The 20,161-nt window shown below is 42.9% G+C and overlaps 2 protein-coding genes across 2 annotated transcripts; both read right to left on the reverse strand.

The window, feature by feature from the left end:
- Positions 1-382: 382 nt before the first annotated feature.
- On the reverse strand, positions 383-10,473 carry LOC116717946 (golgin subfamily A member 6-like protein 7). The gene is made up of 4 exons (XM_032559628.1): positions 9,293-10,473; positions 8,400-8,563; positions 7,982-8,094; positions 383-510 (listed from the first exon to the last, which is right to left on the reverse strand). The coding sequence occupies exons 1-4, from the start codon at positions 10,251-10,253 to the stop codon at positions 432-434; spliced, it is 1,317 nt and encodes a 438-aa protein (XP_032415519.1). The 5' UTR covers positions 10,254-10,473; the 3' UTR covers positions 383-431.
- A 98-nt stretch (positions 10,474-10,571) lies between these two features.
- Positions 10,572-19,842, reverse strand: LOC116717947 (golgin subfamily A member 6-like protein 7; the record flags this gene model as incomplete). The annotated part of the gene is made up of 3 exons (XM_032559630.1): positions 19,697-19,842; positions 12,948-13,043; positions 10,572-11,200 (listed from the first exon to the last, which is right to left on the reverse strand). Coding segments are annotated over exons 1-3 (792 nt in total), but the record flags the coding sequence as incomplete, so codon positions are not given.
- Between the last annotated feature and the right edge of the window lie 319 nt (positions 19,843-20,161).

Consider the following 20,161-nt stretch of genomic DNA (forward strand, 5'->3'; position numbering starts at 1 on the left):
TGAACGCTTGCATCCCAATGCTTTAAACCTTTAAATACTTGTTATAAAGGAAACTTAAAATTTATTCTGTTGAAATGAAACTCACTGTAGACGATGTTTGCAGTCAGTATGGCACAAAGCAACCCCAAACACAGCAACAACAGAAAAGAGCGTCGGAGTGCTGATGGCTCCTCTTCTTCTTCAGCTGAAAAAAACCCCAATGGAATCAATAAGTTATTTATTAATCAATCAATGAAGTTTATTTGTATCACACAACTCTCAGATCATACAAAAAGATTAAAGCTCAAGGTTTACATGTGACATAAAAACAACTCCTGATACAGGACATGTTAAGAAACTACAACTTCCTACAGAGGGAATAAAAATGTATGAGGGCATCTGGACAATATTGTTACTTTTTAATCCTCATAAAATGTAAAATATGTATAGAGTCACTTGCATGTAAGAGGATGTTTGGCATTGTTGACATTGACTGTAGCAGAGTCACTGTCGTCGCTGTTGTTCTCCATCCTTTACAGGAAAAATAAAGATTTAGATATTATAAAATGTCCAATGTCTGCACCGTCCGAGCGGATGCTTCACGTTGTGGTCTGGACGGAACCAGTGAGGCATAGACTACATCCTGCTTTGCCTTTAACCCCACAGAAATAGCCTTAAATGACAAACCCTATTGGAAACAGCAATGGGCCTCACTGGTTCCTAAATAGATGGAGAATAAATCAATCTGGGAGCTGATTGTCCGCTCTGACCGTTATTTATACAGACCGGAAGGGCGTCCATTCAGCAGGTGGACGGGGACTGAAGTTTTTCAGTGCTGCACTGGGCACAAGGGGTAAACTCACTAGCAACAGCCTTAATTTGGGGTTAATACATAAGCAACGGATTTTACTGTTGAATATTGATATAATAGTGTAACTGTTGTCAGTCATTTCTATGGCAACGGGTCTGCGTAGCGAAGCAAACACAGGGACCGAGAACAATGAACGTTTGGAGCAGTTCAATTGTTTTTCTGCGTTATTTTCCCTTTGCTATGGTGAACTGCCATAAATTAATGATGCCTCCGTCTCTAGGTTTAATTTTGTTAACGGAATTGTTTTGCCGCTGAAGAGACATGTAAACAGTCGTGGTCTTGTTCTGCGCATGCCCGAAATTAAATAACATGCAACGTGTTTATAGTAACGGAAGTTAGCATTTAAGCTAGCGGCAGTAAACAGTCACTTCTAAATACACAGAAATATATGAAAACAGAATCGATGTCAATAAAACACTGTTCTGCACTTCGAAACACTTCTACAAATGACACCCATCTAATACTTGTGCACTAATACCTGTGAAAACAGAAATTAGTCTTCAGTAATGGCTGCTTTCTTCTTCTTTGATGGTTATTTGCAAACAACGAAATTGGTGCATTACCGCCACCCACTGGCATGAAATGTGGAATTGAACGACACTAAAGGATTATATAGCTTAAGTTAATAAAGCAAAATATTGTCTGATAACGTTTACTTTTCAAGTTACTGCTAAATAAGTGAATCAAATCTAGTTTAAGTTTAATTCTTTTTACATTTTGAATCAACCGTTATTTTTCTAAGTCATAATTTTGACAGTGCAATATGTTCTATTGTCTCATCCCCATAACAAAGAGTGCTGTGTAGCCCAGTATACCCAAATCTGAGGCGAGAAGTAATCGGTAATTTTCTACCGTAGTTTTATTTTGTGGAGGTTATGGGTTGTGCAAAAACTGTGGAATAAATGTTTGTTTTGCATCGGAGCACTGTGGGAGTTTCTATTTTCCGCCTTGAACAGATGAATGAAATCTGAGAAAAAAACCTTGAGGCAACACGCATCCTGCACACAGACCACCAGGGAATCCTGAACTAAAGCTGCACCTATTACAGTTTCACCTCATGAATTATTTAAGTTACTTTATTATACATTTATTGTGTAGTACATTTCTTAATCTGGGATCGGAGTCCGAATTTCGTATGACAAACAAGCTAGGTGGTATGACAATAAAAAAATCCTTGAATACTTATTACTATCACTCATACAGCATCACAAAATCAAAACAGCACTTTTCTAAAACATGATATCCCCAATAAAATCAATTTAAGACTGTAAATAAACTCATAAAAGGGATAATCATATCTTATTGTATTTGCTTAGCAAATATTTTTTATACATTTCTTTTCATTTAAAGAAATTTAAGGATTCAAGAATTTTTATTGTCATAATATTTCACAATAGATTGTTTGCGGTACAAAATTTGGACTCGGGTCCCAGATCAAGATTAATTTATTGAAAGAATATATTAATCTTTTATAAAGATTAATATATAATCTTTATATTATATATTAATATAATATATATTATATTAATATATAATATAAACATGTATACATGTTTACATGTATACATGTAAACATGATTAGATAACTATATTCACATTCACTCTCCTCATCATTGTCCATACTGCTTCTCTTCCTATTACATAAATGCCTACAATAATCCCTTTTTCCATTTTTTAGAGTTCTTCTCACAATGACTTTAAACCTATTGGATTCAAGGATTCTGGGAGATATGATTCATTTCCAACATCTTAAGAGCTTTATTTTGACTTTTGGTTTCTTTGTCTCATTCCTTTGAACACCATGGATCAATCTTCTTTTAGACCTTACCTCCTTCCTTCTTTACAGATTGGTTAGCAGCCTGTAAAACAACGCTTCAAATCGCGCTGCGAGGCGCCCTTGATGCGCCTCCACATAGACTTTGAATGTAAACCAGACGCGCGAAACACGTTTGGTGTGAACGCACCATTAGTTTTCCAGAGACTAGTGGGAAACACAAAAACACGCAAAAAATACAAGTTTTTGTTTTGTTTTGTGGACTGTTGTAACCGTTAAACAATCTCCCCTTCAGTTCAACCTTATAAGTGTATATACATTGTTGATGTTACCATTACAAAATAACTTGCAGTTATGTAAGCATTGGCAAAGCTTAATGTGATATTTATATTGAGGTAACTAATAAAGTAACTTGTAATGTAACTTCGTTACTTTCCAAATCATGTAATCAGTAAAGTAACTAAGTTATTTTAAGTAATCAGTAATCCAATTAAAGTTATTTTTTAAAGTAACTATGCCTCAGTTTCTTTTGACTCTGTCAAAGAAACTGGGCGAACGACCAGAAGGGATATATTGTTGTCACTGTGTAACTTCATGATCACCCAGTCAGGACGGTTAGCAAAGTTATGGTAAAAATACCAAACACTACGCATGAAAGGTTGGCAGACCGATAATAAAATAAGAAATAGGAGAAGGCAGTAGTAAAATCTGACATTTGTTTTACTACCTAGAGGGAAAAGCTCAAGTTTGGTAAGGTTCAGCTTACACACAGAAATCTGACCAAACTGGCTAAACAGATCGAGAGCAAAATGCAGCGAGACTGATGGTGTGGAAATAAAAAGTAAAAGATCGTCTGCATAAAGCGATGCCTTATGTTCCATATCATTGCTCTGAATGCTGGATATCTCCTTACTGGTACTAATTGCAATGGTGAGGGGCTCTATGGCCAGATCAAGAAGCAGGGGGCTTAGAGAGCAGCCCTGATGGCTGCCAGTTTGTAATTTAAATGGTTTTGAGGTGTGAAAATTGGTACAAACTGTAGCAGACTAGGACTGCAAAAGGAGAGTCAAAGAGACAACATCAGCCTTCTAACTTTAAAATATATGGTCGACCTTTAATGAAACCTGTTTGGCCTTTTGAAAAAACTGACGGTAGAACGATTTCCAGCCTGCGACCAAGAATTTTGGCTAAAACTTTGGCGCCTGTATTCAGGAGAGAAATAGGCCTAAATGAGGTGCAATCCATTGGATCTTTCCCCTTTTTTGCAATAAGTGTGATACAAGCTTCGTAAAATGACTGAGGGAGGGATCCTTGTTTAAAGCAATTGGTAAGGGTGGCCTAAGCTGTACAGAAAGTAAGTTTGAGAATTACTTGAAAGATTCTGATGAAAGACCATCTGAACCTGCGAGGGAGACTTCGGACATCTTGTTTTCAAATAATTTGCCTTGCCCTAGAGCCCTTCAGCAGGGTTGCTAATAGTTTATCGGACTTGTCGCTGTGGACATAAAATTTAGATTTTCTCGTTTAAAAGCAAAAATTGATGACACAGTTGAGTAATCCTTGTTGAAACTTTAAGAGAACAGTGTTAGTTATAGGGCCAAACAGTCATCGGACGCTCACAGATGAAACTGTTGGGCTTTTTTTTGTCTTCTGCTTTCCAGCTCTCTGTAGCTTTACTTTGTGGCATATGCAGTGCTGCTCCTAAAGTATGGGGAGTCCCTTTCATCCAGAAGCTTTAAGACAGAAACATGAATCTCAGAACATTTATAATATAAAAATTGTACAGCAGCTTATTGACATCAAACTGAAAACTGTCAGCATCTACATGTGAGAGTTATAGGTGTCTCTATAAATAAAAACACACTTGAAAAGAAACTAAACTTGCAGTAAATAAAAGGTGTTGTACAAACTTGGAAGAGTGGATTGGAGATCTAAATGTTTTAAAAATCAAAATTTTTAAAGGACTTTCTTGGCTCTAGTGATCTTTATTTGACTTTGAATGGACAGGAAAGTGGGTTGTGAGATAAAGGGAGGGCATGCAAAAAAGGTCAACAGGTCAGGACTCACACCTGTAATAGCTGCAAAGACTAAGTTTGTTTTTACAGTTGAATCTAAAATTATTCAACCCCAAGTGCAATACAGGGTTTTGGTACAAATGAAATTTTCTTAGATGTTTAAGAAATAAATGATACTACACAAAGCTAAAAATGTAAATAAACCTAATGAAACAAAATAATTTTACCTAAATTCAACATAAAGAACTACTTCCAAAGATGAAGTCTAAAAATTATTCATCCCTCTCAACAGAATGCTTCATGAGAGCATGTGTTTACAAATCAGGGTTTTTTTTTTCTTGATCGCTCCTGATTTAACCAATGAAGGCCTTCACCAATCCTGTTTGAGGAAGAACTTAATGTTTCATTGCATGTTACAATAATGTCCTAGTCAAAGGCATTGACATTAAGAGAGGCATAAAGGTAGCAAATGCCCTGAATGTTCATAGAGTTACAGCTGGAAGAATAAAATCCAATTTAAAGTTACAGGGACAATGGCTACGCCCCCTGGTGGCAGAAACAGAAAGCCGCCACATTCCCAGGTGGTCAAAAACCATCGACTGACTGCAAAAGACCAGCAGCAAGGCTTGGTGGCATCAGCCACAGAGGTTTCAGGTCCCACAGTGAGGACAGACTGAGGACTGAAGGTCTCCATGCCTGAACTCAATCACCTACAGAACCACTGACCCAAAGGCACAAGAAAACCCAGCTGCAGTTTGCTCATAGCTACATTAGGAAGATGAAGGTTTGTTTTCCAAAACTGGAATCTGATCAGACGTCTGAAGCTCATGCTGAAAAGAACAAGCTTGAGGAAACTCAGTAAGCTTTGACATCATTGGACGTCCAAACAGAACAAAGTACCCATTTATATCTGTTACATGCTCTCTGTGGCTTTACTTTGTGGCAAATGCCTACTGATTATTTGTTTTTATTAGTGGCACATTTGACGGTTCACTGCTGGGTGGCGGGTCACAGCCAGCCCAAGCTTTAAAGCTTTAAAGGGACCCACGATTAGTTATAACCTTATTTGGGAAATATTTATCTTAGATGTAAAAACAATACGGTAATAATATTATAGGTTATTTAGTTTTTATAAATTTTAATAAAATATTTTCATAGGAATGTCGCCATGTTGTTCACGCTGCAATGCATTCTGAGTAAATGACGTGTAATGGTCCACCAACCTGGCTCCTCCAGCCAAAAGAGTGATGACTAACGTTATTAAGCCTTTTTAATTTGAAACCGATCAGAATGTAGAAATCAGAAGAGGTGATGAAGAGAAGGACCAAACAGAGGAAGAGGACTGAGTTGGCCGTAGGAGCTTCTGCTGCCTTCAGCTTTGTAAGTGAAACAATGAATGACACGTACCTCTGGTCGGACTGTGTGATCTAAGTAAGAACTTCTATAGCTCTGTGTCCAATTAGGCAACAACAGTTTAGGGTCTGAACTTTGTTCGCTGTTGGTAGTGGTTTCACAATCAGTACCGGTGTTCTAGATCCATTAGCATTTCCAGTAGTAATAGCTCCATTAGCGCTGCTCGTCATTGACGTTTCTCCCAGCGTCTGTAGCGCTGTATCCGGTTCGGCATCAGCTGTGTTGTGTGAAGTCCGGTGCGGTGGTAACAGCCACACCGGATTTTGTTACCACCGACACCAGACCTCCATGGATCCGGTCGGATCGGTGATGTCAGTACCGCAGGCAGGAAAGCTCCTGTTAGCATCTCAAGAAGTGTCCAGCTCTGCCTGTCTCTGCACAGCATTTATTTTTAGCTCGTTAAGGTAACAATCACCTGGTACAGATGAGTGTTGTGGAGAAAAGACCAGGGTCCAGATTAGGTCCTTCGTTTTGTTCCTCTCAAACTCTCGCATTGCGCTCTAACTTTCTTTCATGTCGGAAATTGTCCAGATTCGTCTGAATTTTTATTTATTTTTTTAATCACAGCCAATAGTGACACAGTGTGGCATTATCTAAAATTACACCAGTCAAACGCAATATGATATACAACTACTGGGTAAAGTTAGCCTTCCTGCGTTTGTAGACTCCAGTACAGAATGGACCAAAACGCGTCATCAACCCATCGGTGAAAAAATGGAGACCTCCATGGGTGAAAAGATGTACATTTTTGAAGTAATTATGAGTTTTGGCCTATCACAAACAGCAATTCTTTTAGATAATAGGAAAATTGCAACATATTTAGGCCAACATGTTCAACAAGTCCTGGATGCTTTTAAAACTAGGCTGATGGCACACCTGGGGTGAATGAGTGATGCTTGGCGTGTGTTCGGAGCAGCTGCAGCAGCAACTTTTGTTGAGAAAAATAACAAACACGGTGCGGGAAGGCTCTAGACAGAAGAGAACCTTCACCTCGGGACAGATCAGCCCAGAGGGGAGCGTTGGATGTTTTGGCCAGGCTGAAGTTTGGTTTTGTTGTTGTTTTGACTTTTGGCAAAAGCCAGAATCACATTTGGTGTGTTTCTAGGAAAAGAAAAAAATTACTACATATTAAAGAAAAAAAACTATTGAACTGAGCATCTGATGGACGAAGGATCGTGTGGGCTGGACCTTCTCTACAGGATGTCAGCGGGTGACGGATCTGTGAACGGACGCTCAAGGTAAGCCTCACCACTTTGTGTGTTCCGTCAGGTGCCCGTTTTGTTTTGTTTCCCTTTTCGTTTTTGTTCATGCAATCATATGTATCTATTGTTGCAGACCTACTCCCGTAACCAGTCCAACAAAAAAGAAGCTAGGGTGAGAGTAGCGGTACATAACATATCTCACAGTCCACCAAGGTTTGGTTTTAGAAGAAGTCCTGGGAGATCTTGGAGTCGTCGTCACTCACTATATTTTACTCTTCTACAAGCTTGTGGAAAATATATTTACATTTCTACCTATGTAACATTTATAAACAATATTTTTTCTACATCTTTGTTAAAACTGTCAATATGTTGTGACAGTTTGGTATGAGCCAGATAATCTATGTAAAGATCGACCCCCTTCCACTTCCTCCCTGACATATTATTGCACTCTGAAGAAACGCAGCGCCCCCAAGAAGAGGCTGACCAGCTTCGCCACACTAGATTGTGACTGACAGCGCTAAGACCCGCCTCCAGACTCTGATTGGTTGTTTCTAGTTAGCATTCAGAGCATTGGGAGAAGGCAGAGGAGCCCAATTTTTTTCACATCTTATTAGTCTGATACCATACAGTTAGGACATGATAGCAGTTTCAACAAATATGTAAAAATATTTTCTATAAAAGTTATATACTGCAGCTTTAAATAATATTTTTAGATAACAGTTCTTACTCAAGGGTGTTCTTACGTCCATCAATCCAGACCCATCCGCCTGGTGTATGATGTAACCCTAACCAGAATCCTTTCCCAGCTTCGTGGTATTTTATTTGAAGGGTGATAAATTCCTGTGAACAGATTTTATTTTAGACCGTCATAAATCTTTTTTACTTCAGGCTACCAATCAATCAAGTTTATTTGTACAACACATTTCAGCAACAGAGCAGTTCAAAGTGCTTTACATCATAGAAACACAAATCTACAAAGTAACGCCTCCTCCTCTTTTATGTTTTCTATTGTGACTTAAAAAACTTGTAATTAGTAGACGCTGATTCATCTAGCAAGCGTGATACAGTATTGCCAAGGTATTAATCTTCCAGAGACTCCCAGATTAGTTTTAAACTTAAAGAGTAGAGGTGGCATTTTGTTTTACCTGCTCCTCCAGATCATCAATTACAACCAAATCTGAACCATATAAATTGCACCACTTTCGACCTAAATCCCAGGTCATCGAACTTATTAAGTCATCCTGAATCCAGTAGCAGTGTCCATTGTATGATGGCTCCTTTACCCTGCAATCCTCACACTTTGGTCTCACTAGACAAGGGAAAAGAGCAGAATTAAGTGAAACTTTGGTAAAATAATCTCTAAAATAAAAAACATTTCTAGAAGAAATCCATCCATCCATTTTCTAACACCCTTGTCCCTACTGGGGTCGGGAAATGCTGGTGCCTCTCCAGCTAACGTTCCGGGCGAGAGGCGGGGTCACCATGGACAGGTCGCTAGTCTGTCACAGGGCAACACAGAAACAGACAGGACACACAACCATGCTCACACACACTCACACCTAGGGAGAATTTAGAGAGACCAATTAACTTGACAGTTATGTTTTTGGACTGTGGGAGGAAGCTGGAGAACCCAGAGAGAGGCAACAGTGCTACCAACTGCGCCACTGTGCAGCCCTAGAAGAAATCCATGTGGACTTATTTAATATTTCAATCATCAAAATTATTCAAGCAAAGATTTTAAAGGTAGAGTGCAGATCAATATTGAAAGGTGATTCAATTACAATATCATTCTAGTCAGAAGTAGCATACCACAGGGTTCACTAAAAAACAAAAACAATATTCTCTGAAATGAAAACTTGGCTGTTAACCTGTTGCTAATGAATCAATTTTACTGGCTCACTTTGTGGTCAGAAAAGTGACCTTCAGCACTCTACCTGTGGTAATAATGGTCAGCTGTGTCTTGAAAACTGTTAATTTAATATTTCCAAATTAAAATTAATAATCAAGAGTTTCAAAGGTAATTTAGAAATATAATTACTATTTAGAGGGCAGAATTCTTCAACAGGAAAATTGTGAAATTTCATGACATAGTCGTAGAAGGTCTTCAGGGCCTCTCTCTCTTTGCATCGAATCTCTGACTCCTTTCTCAATACGCTCAGATTTCCTTTCTCTTCATTCAGCTCCACTTTCTCTTTGTTCAGCTCCTGTTTCATTTTGTTCAGATCCGTTTTCATTGTGTTCAGATCCGCTTTCTGTTCGTTCAGCTCCTTTGTCTCTTTGCTCAGCTGCTCTGTCTTTTTGCTCAGATTCACTGTCTCTTTGTTTAGCTCCTCTTTCTTTTTGTTTAGATCCGTTTTCACTTTGTTCAGATCCACTTTCTTTTTACTAAACTCCTGTTTCTCTTTGTCCAGCCCCGCTGTCTCTTTGCTCAGATCTACTTTCTTTTTGTTCAGCTCTTCTTTCTCTTTGACCAGCTTTGTTTTCTCTTTGCTCAGATCCACTTTCTTTTTTTTCAGCTCTTCGTTCTGTTTGTTCAGCTCCAATTTCTTTTTATTCAGATTATTTTCCTCTTTGTTCAACTCCTCTGTCTTCCTGCTCAGCTCTGCTTTCGTTTTGCTCTGGTCGTCTTTCTTTTTGTTCAGTTCATCTTTCTCTTTGTTCAGCTCATTTCTCTTATTACTCAGTTCATCATTTTCTTTGCTCAGCTCCTTTTTTTCTTTGCTCAGCTTGTCTTTGTATTTGTTCAGTTCATCATTTTTTTTGCTCAGCTCCTTTTTTTCTTTGCTCACCTCATCTTTGTATTTGTTCAGTTCATCTTTCTCTTTGTCCATTTTGTCTTTCTCTTTGCTCAGCTCCCTTTTCTGTTTGCTCAACTCGTCTTTCTCTTTGTTCAGCCCTGCTTTCTCCTTGCTCAGCTCATCTGTTGTTTTGCTCAGCTCTGCTCTCTTTTTGCTCAGATCATCTTTGATTTTGTTCAGCTCCTCATTCTCTTTGTTCATTTTCTTTGTCAGCCCCTTTTTCTCTTGGCTCAGTTCTGCTTTCAATTTTGTCAGCTCATCTTTCCTTTTGTTCAGCTTCTCTTTTTCTGTGTTCAGCTCCTTTGTGTTTTTACTTAGCTGTTCTTTCTTTTTGTTCAGCTCATCCTTCTCTTTGTTCCACTCCTTTGTCTTTTTGTTCAGATCGTTTTCCTCTTTGCTCAGCTCTATTGTTAAATTCTTCAGGTCGCCCTCCTCTTTGTTCAGTTCCTTTTTATCTTTGCTCACCTTCTTTTTGTCTTTGCTTAAATCATCTTTTTCTTTGTTTAGTTTGTCTTTCTCTTTGCTCAGTTCTTTTTTGTCTTTGCTTAGTTTTTCTTTATCTTTGCTCAGCTCACCTTTGTTTTTATTCAGCTCATCTTTCTCTTTTGTCAGCTCCTTTTTCTCTTTGCTCAGTTTCTCTTTCTCTTTTCTGAGATCCTCATTCCCTTTGCTTGGCTCGTTTGTATTTTTTCTCAGCTCCTCTTTCTCTTTACTCAACTCCTTTCTATCTTTGCTCAGCTTATCTTTCTCTTTGCTCAGCTCTTCTTTCTTTTTGCTCAGCTCCTCTTTCGCTTTGCTCAGTTCCTCTTTCTTTTTACTCACATCCTCTCTCTCTTCTTTCAGCTTCTCTGTCTTATACTTCAGCTTGTTTCTTTCTCGGCTCAGCTCCTCTTTCTGTTTGTTCACCTCCTCTTTCTCTTCGCTCAGCTCGTCTCTCTCTTTGTTAAGCTCCTCTATCTTATTGCTCAGCTTCTCTCTGTCTTGAGTAAGCCTCTCTCGGGTAAGCCTCGCTCTTACTTGGCTCAAGTGTCTGTCTCGGATCACCTCCTCAATCTTTTTCTCCATAATTTTTCGTTCCTTAATCAGCTGCTTTTTTTCTGTTGCAAGGCTTGTGATATTTTCCTGCTGAGTGGTCGTCGTGAAACTCACTATAAAAACACACAAATGTGTTATAAAGTCAGGGAAACTGTCTGTATCAGAGAGCATCAAAATTTTTCAGTTTTTCTCTCAAACCCTTAGAACATATTCTTAGGATAGGTAGTCCTACTTTCTCTCAGAGACCAAACACATGAGTATCAGGCTAACTGGCCTCACTAAATTGTCCCTAGGTATGAGGGTGCATGGATATTTGCTCTGATAGTATCTGCGTTGCCCTGTGATGGACTGGCCAACTGGCGTGGCAACAAATCCTGTCGTGTGGAACTATAACGCTCTGAGAGTGAATGGGGACGTTTGCGTGTTGCGGTGGAAAATTACCTCGGGGGCGAAGCACGTCAAAATGCATCAACACAACGAATCTAATATGATATTTAAAAAACAAGCACTTGACGGAGTTTGGCTACATCGAGGCTCACTGCAGGAAAAAAGGACATCCGGAGCGGCCAGATAGCAGGTAAAGCAGCGCAGCTACCAACACTCACCCGGATTAGCATCACGGTCAGAAAGCTAAACAAATAACCCAAAAAACAATTAAAGTCTTCGAGCTGGCGGTGTAAGACACTGGTTCTGCCTACGCGCTACTGGTAGTAATATTTCACAGACATAGCACCTCTCAACCTCCACCAGACAGTGAACTCTCACACCAAACATCTGCTTAAAGCTGCAGCATGTAACTTAAAAAAAAAAAAGGATTTTAGATATGCATTAAAATATGTCTATTATGTCTAAATTAGGTGAATGTATTGCCAGATAACATGGCATCATTTATACCTAAAGCAAAAAATTAACAGCCATTCCAGGCGATCTGCAAAGATTGGCGATTGGCTGAGATCGGACTCATGGATGATTGGTATCAGAATCTGCATCAAAAAATCCGATAGGAGCATCTCTACTAAAAAGCATAGTATTGGTCTAAAAAGTGAATACTCGACAAATTAAAGTTGTTTCTCTGGATTCTAAGTTTGTTCTAATTCCTTTTCTGGGTTGAAAGTGAGTACTTCACAGTTTCTAAGTAATAAAAGGGGAATTAAATTAAAAGAGGAAAGGACACATTAGCACACATAGTAACATTCAGACAAAACAAAGGACAAAACAAAGACATGACAAGAGTGAAGGCGGTGACATCAAGGACCATGAAACCACGTTGCTCAGTCTCATAACATTGTTGGTCGAATGCCGTGTCAATCAAAAGGGGGGGCTCTAGGCTGCCCAATAAAAGCGTCATAATGGACACCAGCAGCGTAAATCTCACCCCCGGAAAATATAATGGAAAAACGGCACATGGGTGTTCCGGTGCAGATTAAGGGGTTAAACTCCTCCACTTAAGGCAGAGACTACTCAGAGGGGTGCAGTAAACAATCATGGTCTCTGACTTAGAGGAGATTACCGTCTATCCAGCTGCTTCACACTCAGCATCAAACCACTGCAGTGCAAGGTGGGAACCACAGCCCACATCATCTACGAAATGCAAAGATAAATTCCTGCAGTTCACAAGCCAGACATCCTCCTCTCCTCAACTACACCTTTAGCTCTTCCTTAAAAACTTTAGGACTTTGACAGGTTTCAAGCTGGGCAGCAATAAGTTGAACTGATTCTTGGTAACACTTCAGTGTCCCTGACTTTTTGTCAACCCTCAGAACTCCTCCTACTGCTGAACGCTTGCATCCCAATGCTTTAAACCTTTAAATACTTGTTATAAAGGAAACTTAAAATTTATTCTGTTGAAATGAAACTCACTGTAGACGATGTTTGCAGTCAGTATGACACAAAGCAACCCCAAACACAGCAACAACAGAGAAGAGAGCCGGAGTGCTGATGATTCCACTTCTTCAGCTGAAAAAAACAACAATGGAACCAATGGGTTATTGATTAATTGATCAATAAAGTTTATTTGTACAGCACATTTCAGCCACAAGGATGTTCAAAGTGCTTTACATCATGAAAGCAGAAAGTCATCATAAATACATTGTGCTGGTCAATGTTCCAGTGATTACTGGTCAATAGTTTTAAATAGGTGGGGGAGGGTTTATCCTTGTTTTAAATGAACTCAGTGTTTCTTCATGTTTGGTTCTAGTTCTGGGGATGAAGAGCAGACCAGAACCAGAAGTTCTGAGTGGTCTGCAAGGCTGATACAACAACAAGTCATTAACGTAGCTTGGATGCCAAGCCTTTCAACCTGTCTATCAACTAACAGAAATCTTGAAAGTCGATTTTCTGAGCAACATGTTTGCCATTGTAAGGACTTCAGAACTGGGGTGATGTGCACGATCTTCGTGGTTTTAGTGAGAACACCAGCAGCAGCGTTCTGGATCAGCTGCCGCTGGAAGATTGACCTTTTAGTAAGAACTGTACAAACACTGTTGCAGTAATCAATAGGACTAACCATAAATGCATGGATGAGTTTCTCTAGAACAGGGGTCTCAAACTCCAGTCCTCGAGGGCCGCAGTCCTGCAGTTTTTAGATGTGCCACAGGTACAAAACACTGGAATGAAATGGCTTCATTACCTCCTGCTTGTGTAGATCAGTTCTCCCAGCCTTGCTAATGACCTAATTATTCTATTCAGGTGGTACAGCAGAGGCACATCTAAAAGTTGCGGGACTGCGGCCCTCAAGGACTGGAGTTTGAGACCCCTGCTCTAGAACTTGCTGCGACATTAGTCCTTTAATCCTGAAAATGTCAAGTGATAGAAGACCAACTTTGTAACTGGCTTTATGTTTCTGATGCTTCAGGTCAGAGGCCATCATTACACCCAGATTTCAGGCCTGATTTCTAGTTTCTAGCTCTCCATGGGCTGCCACCTTATCGTGGTGGAGGGGTTTGAGTGTCCCAATGATCCTAGGAGCTATGCTGTCTGGGGCTTCATGCCCCTGGTAGGGTCACCCAAGGCAGACAGGTCCTAGGTGAGGGACCAGACAAAGCGCAGCCCGAAGACCCCAATGATGAGCAAAAACATTGGACTTGGCGTTCCCTCGCCCAGACGCGGGTCACCGGGGCCCCACTCTGGAGCCAGGCCTGGAGGGGGGGCACGATGGCGAGCGCCTGGTGGCCGGGCTTTTACCCATGGGGCCCGGCCGGGCTCAGCCCGAAGAGGAAACATGGGTCCCCCCTCCCATGGGCCCACCACCCGTGAGAGAGGCCAAAGGGGTCAGGTGCATTGTGTGATGGGTGGCGGCAGAGGGAGGGGACCCTGGCGGTCCGATCCTCGGTTGCAGAAGCTGGCTCTTGGGACGTGGAATGTCACCTCTCTGGTGGGGAAGGAGCCGGAGCTAGTGTGTGAGGTCGAGAGGTTCCGGCTAGAAATAGTCGGCCTCACCTCGACACATGGCTCTGGTTCTGGAACCAGCCTCCTTGAGAGGGGCTGGACATACTTCCACTCTGGAGTTGCCCAAGGCGAGAGGCGTCGGGCAGGAGTGGGCATACTTGTTGCTCCCCATCTCGGCGCCTGTACGTTGGGGTTTACTCCGGTGAACGAGAGGGTAGCCTCCCTCCGCCTACGGGTGGGGGGACGGGTCCTGACTGTAGTTTGTGCTTACGGGCCGAACGACAGTTCAGATTACCCACCCTTTTTGGAGTCCTTAGAGGGGGTACTGGAGAGTGCTCCTCCTGGGGACTCCCTTGTTCTGCTGGGGGACTTCAACGCTCACGTGGGCAATGACAGTGAGACCTGGAGGGGCGTGGTTGGGAGGAACGGCCCCCCCGATCTGAACTCGAGCGGTGTTCTGTTGTTGGACTTCTGTGCTCGTCATGGATTGTCCATAACGAACACCATGTGTAAGCATAAGGGTGTCCATATGTGCACTTGGCACCAGGACACCCTAGGCCGCAGTTCGATGATCGACTTTGTCATTGTTTCATCGGATCTGCGGCCGTATGTCTTGGACACTCGGGTGTAGAGAGGTGCGGAGCTGTCCACTGACCACCACCTGGTGGTGAGTTGGCTCCGGTGGTGGGGGAGGAAGCCGGTCAGGCCTGGCAGGCCCAAACGTGTTGTGAGGGTCTGCTGGGAACGTCTGGCGGAATCCCCTGTGAGACGGAGCTTTAACTGCCATCTCCGGCAAAACTTCGAACACGTCCCGGGGGAGGTGGGGGACATGGAGTCTGAGTGGACCGTGTTCCGTGCCTCCATTGTCGAGGCAGCCGATCGGAGCTGTGGCCGCAAGGTTGTCGGTGCCTGTCGCGGCGGCAACCCTCGAACCCGTTGGTGGACACCTTCGGTGAGGGATGCCGTCAGGCTGAAGAAGGAGTCCTACCGGGCCTTTTTGGCCTGTGGGACTCCGGAAGCAGCTGATGGGTACCGGCAGGCGAAGCGGCATGCGGCTCGGGTGGTTGCTGAGGCAAAAACTCGGGCGTGGGAGGAGTTTGGAGAGGCCATGGAGAAAGACTTCCGTACAGCTTCGAGGCGATTCTGGTCCACCATCCGGCGTCTCAGGGGGGGGAAGCAGTACGGCACCAACACTGTTTATAGTGGGGATGGTGTGCTGCTGACCTCTACTCGGGACGTTGTGGGCCGGTGGGCAGAGTACTTCGAAGACCTCCTCAATCCCACCAACATGCCTTCCATTGAAGAAGCTGAGCCTGGGGACTCTGGGTTGGGCTCTCCAATCTCTGGGGACGAGGTAGCTGAGGTGGTTAAAAAGCTCCTCGGTGGCAAGGCTCCGGGGGTGGATGAGATCCGCCCGGAGTTCCTTAAGGCTCTGGATGCTGTAGGGTTGTGTTGGCTGACGCGACTCTGCAATATTGCATGGACATCGGGGGCAGTTCCCCTGGATTGGCAGACTGGGGTGGTGGTCCCCCTGTTCAAAAAGGGGGACTGGAGGGTGTGCTCTAATTATAGAGGGGTCACACTCTTAAGCCTCCCTGGCAAGGTCTATTCAGGGGTCCTGGAGAGGAGGGTCCGTCGGATAGTCGAACCTCGGATTCAGGAAGAGCAGTGTGGTTTTCGTCCTGGTCGTGGAACACTGGACCAGCTCTACACCCTCGGCAGGGTCCTGGAGGGTGCATGGGAGTTTGCCCAACCAGTCTACATGTGTTTTGTGGACTTGGAGAAGGCGTTCTTCAGTGTCCCTCTGGGAGTCCTGTGGGGGGTTCTCCGGGAGTATGGGGTACCGGGCCCTTTGATACGGGCTGTCAGGTCCCTGTATGACCGGTGTCAGAGTCTGGTCCGCATTACCGGCAGTAAGTCGGGCTCGTTTCTGGTGAGAGTTGGACTCCGCCAGGGCTGCCCTTTGTCACCGATTCTGTTCATCACTTTCATGGACAGAATTTCTAGGCGCAGCCAAGGTGTTGAGGGGATCCGATTTGGTGGCCTTAGGATTTCATCTCTGCTTTTTGCAGACGATGTGGTCCTTTTGGCTTCATCGGGTCGTGATCTGCAGCTCTCGCTGGAGCGGTTCGCAGCCGAGTGTGAAGCGGTCGGGATGGGGATCAGTGCCTCCAAATCCGAGCTTCGAGGCGGTCTTGAGCCGGAAAAGGGTAGAGTGCCTTCTCCGGGTCAGGGGGGTGTCCTGCCCCAAGTGGAGGAGTTCAAGTATCTCGGGATCTTGTTCACGAATGGGGGAAGAAGGGAGCGGGAGATCGACAGGCGGATTGGCGCAGAGTCTGCCGTCAAGCGGGCGCTGTACCGGTCCGTCGTGGTGAAGAGAGAGCTGAGCCAAAAAGCGAAGCTCTCGATTTACCGGTCGATCTACGTTCCCACCCTCATCTATGGTCATGAGCTTTGGGTCATGACCGAAAGAACGAGATCGCGGATACAAGCGGCCGAAATGGGTTTTCTCCGTAGGGTGGCTGGGCTCTCCCTTAGAGATAGGGTGAGAAGCTCAGTCATCCGGGAGGGACTCAGAGTACAGCCGCTGCTCCTTCATATCGAGAGGAGCCAGTTGAGGTGGCTCGGGCATCTGGTCAGGATGCCTCCTGGACGCCTCCCTGGTGAGGTGTTCCGGGCACGTCCCACCGGGAGGAGGCCCCGGGGAAGACCCAGGACACGCTGGAGGGACTATGTCTCTCGGCTGGCCTGGGAACACCTCGGGATTCCCCCGGAAGAGCTAGAAGAAGTGGCCGGGGAGAAGGACGTCTGGGTCTCCCTTCTGAAGCTGCTACCCCCGCGACCCGACCTCGGATAAGCGGAAGAAGATGGATGGATGGATGGATGGATGGATGGATGGATGGATGGATGGATGGATGGATGGATGGATGGATGGATGGATGGATGGATAGCTGTAATAACTGAAGCTGTGTGCTGACTCTAGACCAGGGATGTCAAACTCCAGTCCTAGAGGACCACTGTCCGGCAGTTTTTAGATGTGCTACATGCACAAAACACTGGAATCAAATGGCTTAGTTACCTCCTTATTGTGTAGATAAGTTCTCCAGAGACCTGCTAATAACTTAATTATTTTTAATTCAAGTGTGGTGCAGCAGAGACACATCTAAAAGTTGCAAGACAGTGCCATTCGTAAAGAACCCCTAACGGGCAGCCTCTTCACCAGGAGTTTGTATTCAGAGCAGAGAAAAACAAGATTATGGTTAGATTTCCCCAGAGGAGGTCTTGGTTTGGAGACACATGCATCCTTGACATTAGTGTAAAGCAAATACAAAATCTTGTTTTCCCAGGTGGAGTAGCTGACAAACTGGTGAAAAGTAGGCAGTATAGAAGAGAGTGAGGCATGATTAAAATTACCAGATATTGCCACAAATGCATTGGAGTGTTGTGTCTGTATCTTAGTAACCAGGGTCGGATTTAGGAGGGTGTGGGCCCCTGGGCTTGAGCCAAGGTGCGGGCCCTCCTTAATCCTGGCTATACAGTTGTACATTAACACACACACATATATGTATATATATATCTACCTGATATCCTTCCCTTCGGGTGGTCGGCACTTGGCCATGACTTACTTGTGGAACCGATCCACCAACCTAATCTACCTACGAGGTCACAAAAATCCGCCACTTTCCACCACGAGAGGGCTGATGGACAGTCCCGCCCATCAGGTCATCTCCACATGCAAGTTTTACAATAGTCACCCCAATGTTGCCAACTTAGTGACTTTTTTCGCTATATTTTGCACACACACACAAAATAAAACCAGCAAGTCACGTTTTTTATAGATCGGTGATCGGCCAGAAGATTGCAATCGGAGCACAGTTGCTTTCTTTTTAAAGATGCAATCTGTCTGTAGAACGGTTGATTGCTGTAATCATGGTAGAGACCACTATTAAGCAAAATATATTTAGTAGTTATTAAAGAAATACTTGAACATCTTGAATATGTCTTCATGTTCAACAGAACATTCCTAAGGAAGAAAAACTGTTCTGCACGATCAATGTTCAATGTTCTCTAGTCATCTTCTATGTACTGTATTTATCCTTTTTCATTTCTATCTTTATACGTCTCCCTCCCTCTTTCAATTTTTACCAACTGTATCTCTCTCTTTAATTATCAGATTCATTTCCTTACCAAGCTCAGATTGTCAGGGTATTTCCCCTCTGACAGCCAAACCTGGTCAAAACTTTTATTTGGTGATGAATGTATTTAGCTGCGTATCAGAGAAGGGCAGGACACACTTGCATGTATTTTGAAGGTACTGAGATTTCTGCACTAATTATCTTGCTGGAGTTGAGTAAATTACTCAATTTGCAATCCAAGAAAGAACATTTTAATAGTTTAGATTGTCATAGCAAAACAGCAACAAATCAACACGTCACTAGCACAGTATTAGACTGCCTAATAGTCCGTACATAAGGAGTGCTCGTTCCGTTCACGGCATACGCACAAACGTCTTGGGTGCGTCGGTCGGCTTGACACAGTGTGGGGCGCAGTCCTGTGGAAGCCAGGTCAGAGGTTCTGACTGACCACATCAGGAAGTATCGTACCTGACAGAGGTCTACCCCTGGGAGCAGTCTCTGGGGTCAGCTGGTCCATGTCTGAGGAAGACCAGCGCCTGACGGAGGAGGACCAGACTGAGGCACGCACTCCGATGCAGACTGTGGCCTGGGGTACCGCCCCCTACCCCTAGACTTATTTTATGAACAAATAAATCAAAAAGGCTGAAAATGTCTTTTTGGTGTTGTATCCCCACCATGATTTTGTTGAGGTCTTCCAAACCGGGCCGTTACACAATGTTAAAAACATGATTTTGGATTATTTAGAATAATAAATTAAACATCACTAATTTTAGACCACACTACAAATTGTGTTTATTTCTCCTTTATTGCACATCTGCAATCTTGCTATTCTCCATTTTATTGTTTTTAATCATGTAAAGGACTTTGAATTGTTGCTGAAATGTTCTATACAACTAAACTTGGCTTGCAGAGAGATTTCTCAGATGAGACAAGAAATTTAAACCTTCAGGTTTGCATGTGACATAAAAACAACTCCTGATAAAACCCATGTTAAGAAACTGTAACTTTCTACAGAGGGAATAAAAATGTATGAAATGCTTTTGGGTAGTATTGTTAGTTTTTAATCCTTATAAAATATATACTTACTATTAAGAGGACGTTTGCCATTGTTGACATTGACTGTAGAAGAGTCTTCATCCCTGTTGTTCTCCATCCTTTACAGGAAAAATAAAGATTTAGATATTATAAAATGTCCAACAGCTGATTGAGCGATTTCAGCTGTAGCTCATGGAAAGCAGGCGGGTTCTTCTTCCTCTTTTTAAAAGTCGTCAGGATGTGATGCAGCATCTCTATCGCTGCTCTGTGGGTTATTTCCTTACTCAAACAGTTTTGGAAAACAAGTCTGCTTCTGTAACAAACCTTTCATGCCAAGAAGCGAGCTCTCACTCTGTCTCATAAACATTTCTGCAATTCTCTTGTCCTTGGTTATAAAATATATCTATTCATTCCATAAGGATTTACAATCTGATGCATATAATATGTTTTATAATCTTTGCTCTTGTAAAAGATATATTAATAAATCGACCACAGTTATTCATTTGGTGACCAGAC

Source organism: Xiphophorus hellerii, chromosome 3 (assembly GCF_003331165.1).
Source record: "Xiphophorus hellerii strain 12219 chromosome 3, Xiphophorus_hellerii-4.1, whole genome shotgun sequence".
NCBI lineage: Eukaryota > Metazoa > Chordata > Actinopteri > Cyprinodontiformes > Poeciliidae > Xiphophorus > Xiphophorus hellerii.